This window comes from Barbus barbus, assembly GCF_936440315.1.
Source record: "Barbus barbus genome assembly, chromosome: 26".
NCBI lineage: Eukaryota > Metazoa > Chordata > Actinopteri > Cypriniformes > Cyprinidae > Barbus > Barbus barbus.
In genome coordinates this window covers 572881-583323 of record NC_136754.1, presented here as the reverse complement: position 1 = coordinate 583323, position 10443 = coordinate 572881, and the positions used below count along the sequence as shown (strand labels likewise).

The 10443-nt window shown below is 37.9% G+C and overlaps 1 protein-coding gene across 1 annotated transcript; it reads left to right on the top strand.

Moving 5' to 3' along the window:
* Window positions 1-526: 526 nt before the first annotated feature.
* On the top strand, window positions 527-6679 carry LOC306845757 (interferon-induced very large GTPase 1-like; the record flags this gene model as incomplete). Its single annotated transcript, XM_079378736.1, has 2 exons — window positions 527-565; window positions 1910-6679. The coding sequence occupies 2 exons, from the start codon at window positions 527-529 to the stop codon at window positions 6677-6679; spliced, it is 4809 nt and encodes a 1602-aa protein (XP_079234862.1).
* Window positions 6680-10443: the final 3764 nt, after the last annotated feature.

Sequence of the window (10443 nt, the reverse complement as noted above, 5' to 3'; positions counted from 1 at the left end):
CCTACATAGCCCGCTCCTCAACAGCGCCCTCCTGTGCCCGCCTCTCCAGAGCCCGTTCCTCCAGTGTCCTCGCTTCCAGAGCGCCCCCAAGTGCCCGCTCTTCCAGAACGCCAGGCAGATCAAGCCTCTACTTTGCCCAAGGAATTTTTTTGGGGGGAAATTTTAGATTTATTGTCCCCCCCTACTGTTAAATGAAATTTACGCCCATGCCGTGCTTTATTTTTAAAGACTCTTTATTGGATTCTCGTTTGTGTATTCTATCTGTCCTTCAGCAACACTTTGTAACACATATCAGATGAGGAAACTCAGGTGTTTATGTTAATGCTGTTATTTGTGATATTTCTGTCCATTAAAGGAGTCATTTAATATTCCTTATGCCATATGAATTGCTCAGTAAATGGCAGATAAAAACTTAGGTGGTTACAAACTAACCAACACAAAGTCTACCCACTCTGCAATAATTATGTAGAATTAACATTTACTTTCTTTTTTCTTACAAGATCAAACCAGAACTGTTGAAGACAACATGGACAACACAACCACAAAAGAAAAAGAGAGAGACAGGGTAAGTTCTGTGTGAAGTGTAAACTAACCACTGAACACACTTGGCTATATGGGATATATATATGTTTTTTTTTAATTGTTGCAAGTTGCAAGCTAATGCTAAACTTTTGCTTCACATCAATCTACAGTACATACCCCATAATGCCAAAGAGATGAAGGGTGCAGATGTTGAAAATAGTGGTCATACAAAAGTCTGTTGAATCATACAAAAATAGTTTATTCTCACTATATAAATCAGTTATGAGAGAAACTAAGTGGAACAAATTCATTGCCCAGGGGAAGAAAAATGCACAGTGTTTTTGTAAGTGTATTTACTTCTCATTAGCGTTTAGAGCAGTTGTTGTTGCTAGGAAAGGCTTGTTTTGTTTACTGTGTGGAGACGTGCTGATATGGCGTTTGGTCTTGTACTGTATCGCCTCCCTTGTCAGTGTCGTGGCTTGCTTGGCCGTTTGTTGTGATAAACAGGAAAGTTGGTTCAGTTTAATTCAATTAGTATTTTGCTAGACGGGTATAAAAAAGACCGAAGAGTGTAAAGACCATCGACTCTACCGTGCGACTCCACTATACAGGGACACCGGCAAAGGATATAAGTATCGTATAGTATATTTATTTCTCCTCTTTACTACTACTATGTGTAAGTAAGTTGTTGTATTTTTAGCATGTGTGTTTGGCTCAGTGTTATTTTTTTAGGATTACTGATAAACTAATGTAGTTTGATTTGTATTTGTTATCTATTTTAATTTTAGTTAAAGTTGTAGTAATGTTTGTCATTTTATTAGTTTTTTTTATTTATGTCTGTATAGGTTTTTTTAATTAAGTTTTAGGTTTATTTAATTTGAGTTATTTTAGTACTTCAATTATAATTAGTAATAATATTTCCAATAATAATTAGAATCATAATTATACTCATACCTTTTTGTTCCTTTAATATTTTGAATTGTTTTTAGCTTTATTTTTTGTTTTCATTTAATGTTAAGTTTTGAGAAATTTAGTTGTATGCATTTTTATTTAATTTCTTTATTTTTAAATGTGCATATATAGTATTTTTAAAGTTTTAGCTTTTAGTTTTGGATCTGTTTTAGTTGTTTTAATATTACAATTGATTGCTTCTGTTGTCTTCATTTGTAAGTCTCTTTGGATAAAAGCGTCTGCTAACTGACTAAATTAAATAAATGTACAGGCAATACTGCTGCACATCTATACCTCTAAATTTAAATTGTTTTATAAAAGTATCCAAGTGTAAGCTCTTGATCACGTCTGACTGAAGGATAAAGCTATATGGTGTCTGGAAATCTGTTTGCAGAAAATATCCTGTTAGACAAATGACTGTTAGTTTATTTTACAGGCCAAAACAGCCAAAGACCTTGGAACAAGAGGAAAAGAACTGAAAAAAGAAGTAGAGGGACTTTTTCACAGACTTCAACTTGAAGCCAAGTTCAACTATAAACTGAGAGCTTCAGATGTTCTTCAGATAACTGCACATTCATTGCAGTCCCATGGGTCTTGTACCGAGGAAGAACTGGTTCACATGTTCTTACAAAAACTACTGATGATGAACTATAAAGCCAGAAGTATCACTGTTACAAAGACTAGTAAGAATCACAATGAAAAACAACAAAACGCCAAACAATCATTTGCAGACAGTGTTGATGTGTTTAGTGAACTTTTTGAAGAACCATCTTTGTCTGAGGAAAAAAAGAGCAACGCAGACCCTATTCACCCGATGGATGTTCAGATGGCTGTGTTTCATTGTGCTGATGGTTTCCTGAAGCAGCTGATGGTCACTAAACTGTCCCAGTGCCGGTACGCTCTGCCTCTGCTTGTTCCTGATCCATTCACACAACAGATTGAGTTTCCTCTCTGGACATTTAGAGAAATTAACCAGAGCTGGAAGATAAAAAACAACAATAATGAAATCATCAGTCAAAACCAGCCGGTCTGGAAGGCAGCAACTCCAATGGTGTTCTTCTTCAGGTTTGGCTCTGTGTCCTCATCCAAGTCTCAGCTGATGAACAGTCTGATCAACGAGAGACACCACACGTTCTTCCACAGACACTGTCCAGGCAGCAGCAGAACCAGAGTCCTGATGGACGGAGTGGTGGAGATCGCCTGGTTCTGCCCTTCTGGGACACATGATGATAAATTCACCAGCCGCGTTGCCTTCTGTAATCTACACGGTGATGCAGGAGAACATGAGAAACAGCTGGATATAATGACTAAAGAGGCCTCAGTCAATGTTGTTGTCTTACCACAGCTCAGCAGGAATGACGAAGGAATGACAAAAATCCAAAGCCTTTACAAGGACCCAAAGCCACTGATTTGCCTTCTTCCCGAAAATGATTTAGCTCTCACTGAGCAGAGGAATGGAAAATATAAAATTGGTTTGAAAGACAGAGGTCAGGCAGAAGTGTCTGAAGATCTCAGACAAGCTATTTCAAATTGTCTTTCAGAATCTGCTTCCACTTTCAGACTTGAAGACGTGTCCAAACACTCAGACATCAGAGTAGATGAGGAAGATGATGATTACTGCAGGAAAGGAAAGGTGACAGCACAGCAAATGATTAATTTACTGAAGAGAAAACATCTGACAGAAATCAAAAAATCTGTTCTGCCCTGTCAGGGCGAACTGTGGCATCAGTGGTGTAAGATGAATAAAGAACTAAATCGACCTCAAGGAGATGACCCAGACGTGGAAATTAGTAAAAAAAAAATGGAGATGATGAAAATCCGTGGAGAGCAGCATAAAGCTCCCATCAGTGAGTTTATACATTTATTCATGAAACAAATGAACTCACATGTTACAAATAAATCAATGTTTTTTCTTAAATGGCTCAGAATCCTCCTGGATGAACATACCTCAGCTGATCTTTCTAGTCTACATCAAGAGTATGATAAAACATGGTCAGAACTCTCAAAACTAAGTAAGAGCAGTAATAAATCTGCAGAACTGTTGCCAAAACAAACAGAACTTGTGGAATTATCTAAGAAACTTCAAGATGCAACATTTGGTTTGGAGCACATCATGAGGGAGATCGGTCAGATCTATGAATCATGTTCATCTGTGAAGGAGAACAAGACAAACTTGAAGATTAACTTCTCTTCTCTCCCAAGTCTTGCAGCACGGATGATGATCTCTGGGTTTCCTCTAGAGCTGATGGATGGAGATGCTGCTCATGTTCCTGTGATCTGGATCTCTGCTGTTCTGGATCAAATCATCCAGAAACTGGGAGACCAGAGAGTCTTTGTTCTGTCGGTTTTAGGGATTCAGAGCTCTGGGAAATCCACCATGCTGAATGCAATGTTTGGACTCCAGTTTGTGGTCAGCGCTGGCAGGTGCACCAGAGGAGCCTTCATGCAGCTGGTCAGAGTCTCAGATGAGATGAAAACACAGATGAACTTTGACTATATTCTGGTTGTTGATACTGAAGGTCTTCATGCTCTAGAACTGTCTGGAGAATCAACAAGACATCATGACAATGAATTGGCCACATTTGTTGTTGGTCTTGGAAATATGACATTGATCAACATCTTTGGAGAAAACCCGTCTGAGATGCAGGACATTCTTCAGATTGTGGTTCAGGCCTTCATGAGAATGAATGAGGTCAGACTGAATCCCAGCTGTGTGTTTGTGCATCAGAACGTTTCAGACGTCACAGCTAGAGAGAAAAACATGGAGGGAAGGAGACGACTGCAGGAGACACTAGATAAGATGACAAAACTCGCTGCTGAAGGTGAAGTCTGTGATGCAGAACGTTTCAGTGATGTCATTAGATTTGATGTACAGAAGGATGTGGTGTATTTTGCTCAGCTCTGGGAAGGGACCCCACCAATGGCACCACCAAACCCTTCATATTGTGAAAACATTCAAGACCTTAAGAAAACTATTCTCTCTCATATCTCAAATTCAAATGGCATGATGCTGACAGACATAAAAAGTCACATTAAAAATCTCTGGGAGGCTTTGCTGAAGGAACGGTTTGTGTTCAGCTTCAAAAATGCCCTGGAGATTGCCACATACAGGAGATTGGAGACAGAATACAGTAAGTGGACCTGGAGCCTTAGGAAGGCCATGCTGGAAACTGAAAACAAACTACAGAACCAAATAGAAAATGGAGCAATCAATGAGGTTCATGAAACACATCTTCAAGAAGAACTAAATGTAAAAAGTACAGAAGTGAAAAAATCTATGTCAGAATTCTTTGAGAAAGACAACAATGCCAGTATACTGATTCAGTGGAAAACATCTTTTGAAATAAAAGTCTCACACATACAGGAAAACATTATTAGGGAAACGCAGAGGAAACTGAATGTGGTGCTTCAGCAGCGAGACCTGAGGAAAAACATTGATGCTCAGAGGACACAAAATGAAAACGCTCTCCTTGAGAAGGCCAAAAATCTTGCCTTAACTCTTAAAGACAAAGACAAAGCAAATGATGATAAAATCCTGCAAAACAGGTTTGATGAGTTTTGGGGTAACTGGGTGAACGAGATTATCAAAAAGATACCTCAAGCCCAGGATATTGACATTTTAAGAGATCTGAGGGATCTCCTCAGAGACATCAATGAAAGTTCCTCTGTACTAGAACACTGGACAGAAAGCACACAATGTGATATCTTGGAGTTGTCAAGCTATTCAGACTATGTACAGGTTAAAAAAAACAAAATTACAAAACAAATTACAAATGTATTTACAGGTACAAGGACTGAATATTCTAAAGAGGATGACAACCAAATAAGAAACTTGCTTGCAGACATTGCTCAGCAAGCAAACAAAATGATCATATCACACAACATTGCAAAGATGGGCTACAACAAAAGCTACATTCAAGAACTCATTGATTTCATCAAGGCAAAATTAAAAGACCATGAGCAAAGACAACAGAAATATGTGTTCAAGAAACACTTCTTCAGTGATTTGGTACTTTCCATATGCAAGAAAGAACAAAAGACATTCACTGAACAACACAAAATGTTTAAGGAAGCCAATGACCCTGTTCTCTATTTAAAAAAAAAAAGAGAAGAGTATTACAGAATTTTCCAGAAATACTGTCAGGGAGCAACATCAGCTGCCATTATAGGAGAGATCATCTGTAACAAACTGAAAGAACCCATTCAGCACAGTGTCTACAAAAAAACTGCCCGGGATTTGGCAGATGATATGAAGACAAACTGTGAATCACTGAATGGAAACAGATCTAATCTGGAGAAACACATCCTGAAGAGGCTGGCAGAAAAGGAGGATTTTCTGGCATACATCACCTACATTCATAATCCCAAAGAACACTTCAAGAGTTTCATCAGAGATGAAGTCAATCAGTACATAAATGATAACTTCAACATCAGTGTTCTGCCAAAGTTAGATGATGATTTAAGACAGAAGGAGAATCAGATCATAGAAGCAGTGCAGAGAGCATCTAAAGGGGTTGAAGGAAACAGTGGAGATGCTGATCTGTGGTTGAAGATTTTCACGCAGAGTTTATCAGATGTGCTGATTTTCTCTGAAAAGGACCTTGAAGGAGTGAGTCGTGATGATGTTGATGTAAAACTTCTAGCCGAGGTAATAATAAATCAACTTCCTTCTATAATTTCTGACATGAGAAAGGAATTCAGTACAGAATCTTTTCTACAGAAGCTGGAATATAAGGACAGGCCTGATGAGATTCTAAATGAACACTTCTGTCAGTGCTGTTGGGTTCAGTGTCCGTTCTGTGGAGCCATCTGCACCAACACAGCAGAAAACCACAAACCACGACCTCACAGTGTTCCTTTCCATCGACCTAATGGACTGAATGGGTGGCATTATAGAAGAACACAATATCTTTGTGCAGGCTTTTGCACAACTCTAGTGGCAAGTACTATAGAGTTTTACCCATCTCATGAATCTGAAGAAACCGTTCCATATAAAGATTACAAATCAGCAGGAGGTGTTTATGCTGAATGGAGCATCACCCCTGACCTCACTGAGCTGTCGTACTGGAAGTGGTTTGTCTGCAGATTTCAGAAACAGCTGGAAAATAAGTACAATAAAAAATTTCAGGATCGGGGTAAGATCCCAGATGAATGGAGAAACCACTCAAAACAGGACGCTATTGAGAGTTTGGACAAATACTTCTGAACAAGCATAATGTATAATCAGTGAAGAAAAATGAAGGATTCTATTTATTCTTTAATTTACGACTTTATGAATAATATTTTAGTTCAAGAACACCTTTGAAGAAAATCCTGTTAGGGTTAGGTTATAAAAGCTATAAACTGTATTTACTACTAATCATTAGGTGCAACTAATCACTTTATAATTTGGTGAGGTGAATTTTTGCTTTTGATAACAGTAGAAATTGTTTTTACTTGTTTCTTTGACATTTCAAGAGTATCTTTTTCTTATCTCATTGTTATTAGCAATAATGATTAGTTTCTAAATGTATACAAAATACTTATGTGTCAAAAACAACAGTAAATTAATAATTTGAAAATCCTGCTATTAATTGCATGCAGTACAGGTCTGAAAGTTTCCGAGTATTAATTATTTTGTCACTTGTTGTGCTAACGCTAAGGAGGATTAATAAATATTAACGTGTGTGCCTTAAATTAGCTTGAGAAAGCCAACTTACTGATCTTCTACTTAAGCTTATTATTAGTGGTGTTTGAGAAGCAAACAGTGTTGGGCTAGTTACTCAAAGCATGTAATATATTACTCATTACTAGTTACTAGGGGTGTGACGAGACACTTATCCCACGAGACGAGACATGATAGTGACATTCAAGTAGAAGTGTTGTATTAATCTCATTAACTATCATGTGTAGCTTGAAGCTATTGTAATTTCTCTGTTACCCATGTACGATTATATTTCATTATGTATTTTATCAAATCACATAAGCTTGTAAGAAACTGTTTAATTTTCATTTTTAATTATAGTAATACAATGTACCACATGCTGATCAGAGGGATGTGGGTGGGATGTAATGCTAGAGTAAAAAGCCACAATTTACACAACAGTGTTCAGATCATCTTTTTTCTTGACAAAAAAAAAAGTATCACTGTGAAGTTGTCAAGTCATGCCCTAGCAACCATTTACAGCACCCTAGCAACAGATCCCATAGACTGCCATTATAAAAGGCTCAGATGGATATATTTAGATCACGGTGTCATAGAGATATGGGGTGGGCTCGTTTGACTCGGGCCACAAATAGCCAATCATGAATCACCACTTCCTAGCTACGCCCTAGCAACCATTACCAAGTACCCTATGTGTGTTCCCCCTGTACAGATGAGTTCTGCATTCCCCTCAGTAAATCGCGTTCCGGAGGGGTTCCACCCGGAAGATATACCCGACAGATGATTAATGTATCAGTAAAGCCATCTGGGATTGACATTGGGTGTAACAACATGTATACAGTAGTGCCCTGGGCTGGAAGAGCTGGATGAAATTGTGTAAAAGCTCTTTTGGAGAGGTAGGGAAGGGGTGCCTTTTATTTTTCATTCTTTACTTTTATCATGTATTGTTAATTTTGATAGAAAGGGAGTTAGTATTTTCATTGTATTTTCTTTTTTATATAATGTAGAGTTATTAGAATATTTGGGTAGAGTAGGCAGAAAGCTAGAAGGGGTTATGTTTATTGTTTTGGCATATGCCCCTTCCTGAAGTCATTTATTCCTGTAGTCATGTACTTTTTTTAAAAGTCATATATTCCTGAAATCATTTATCCTATAATACTTAACTATGAAAATCTTTTAAATGTAAAATGTGATTGTTTTGTGGAATGACAAGGGATGGTGAAGGTCTTAAGCAGGTCACTGTCTGTGTTACGAGATAATACAAACATAAAATACAGAGACAAAGAAAGATTGAATATTATTATTTGACAAGTAGTCATTATTTAACATTAATTGTCAGTATATAGTTTGTGTCTTTTTACACTGGGAAAGTCAACACTGGAAGAAAGGATCAACGAGCACCTCAGTGCTTAGCAGCATGAGTAGACTCAACTGGAGGGTTTTAAAACACACTTTATACTCCAACACCAGACAGAGCTGGAGGACAATACGATCTGCCTGAAAGCTCCTCTGGCAGCGATGGACAACATCACCAGGAAACGGGAAAGCCTGGAGTTCCTCTGGCACCGTGGGATGAACCAGTACATCATTTATTACATTTCTTTGTTTTAGTGATATTGATTTTAACAATCTGTTTAATCATCTGACTTATCATTCATGTACTCTACATAACCATGACAACCATGGGCAAGGCTAAGACATTCCACGCACATGCTTTAATACACATTGATGATTTATTCTTGATTCATTGTTTTGACCCCCAAGAATGTATAGGTAGGGAAGTGGAGTCTTTTACTCTTCTCTAGTCAACTGTGGGGAGAGATGTTTGTCTCCGACTTCCTCCAGAGTGCGGTATCATGAAGAAGCCATTTGTTAAGAGGGACTGAAGGACCATTATTGGTTCATATGTAACGGAGGCCAGCGAGTAGGTCCTGTGCAAGTAAACCTCATTCCCACGGAGCAGCCGAGCGGGGACCCGTTACACATAGATGGACGGAAGGAAGAGGTGGACTCATGGTGTTGCACTCTGGGTAAGGGGTTTAGAGACATGATAAAGTCTCAGAGGGGGAATGTGTTGTGATATTTTATTCAAAAATATGAGGTATGTTATAACCATAATCAATATACTGATCAATATGGAGATTGTTTTAATTATTGCTTCAATACTGGATGTCTTAATATAGACTGTGAGTCTTGGGCACTCTCTGGTGAGCAAGTATGCTACTTTCCATTGGGCAGCACCAATGAACTAGAGTGAACTAGTGAACTTTGCGTGACTTCCAAGAACATGTCAAGGATGGCACTAACAAGTATGATGAATGGCCCATGAGGACACCTGCATCCAGGGGGAGTGTGAGACTAAAAGTTATCAGGAAAATTGTTCAAACTAGCATGAGTCTACAATTGGAAAGTAAAGCAGGAGCAGTAATAATTAATTGTAGCAAAACTAGTGTAGTTAGACCAATCAGAGGCCGAATTGTCATTTTTTGGTTAAAAAGACTGATAAGAAGATGGTATAAGTATGGGTGCCCGGACAGATGCTATGGCTGTCATCTCGGCTTTGTTGCTGTGTTCAATAAAGTCTTATTTTGACATCTGGAACTCTGTTTCTTGAGCTTTACTGACAAAATTGAGAAGACCATTGTTTGTTCCATGACAGCAGCAGAGTTGGAGCGGAGCTCCTGCCAGACATCATCTCTAAGGCACTATGAACCATATGACTAGTAAGTAAAACCTCAAATATGCACCACTCTTTGAAAGTAAGAGGTTGGTATGATTTTTTATATTTTTAAAAGAAGTCTCTTTTGCTCACCACTACTGCATTTAATTTAATAAAAATACAGTAAAAACAGCAATATTGTAAAATATTATCACAATTTAAAATAGTTGTTTTCTATGTGAATATATGTTAAAATGTAATTCATTTCTGGCCATAGATGTAAACGGCCAAATCTCAAAACAAACTCAAATTAGAAGCAGGTTTAAATGGCCCAAGAATGGATTTATGTACTTGGGTGTCTTTATTCTTTCCTCCTTGGACCAATTATATAGTACAAATTATAGGTAATTAAAAATATTAGTGAAGATCTAGATCGCCGGTCAGTGCGTCCTCTCTCTCTGATTGGCCGCATTGAATCCATTCGTATGAATGTTCTATTTGTTCCAGATGTTACTCATAGAAGTTCCAAAAACTACATTTGATTTGCTTAATAAAATAATTTCTAAATTCATGTGGCAGGGAAAACGACCAAGAATTAGGCTTAAAATATTACAATCATCCAAGACGAAAGGTGGACTGGGACTTCCAAATTTCAGGTTTGACTTCT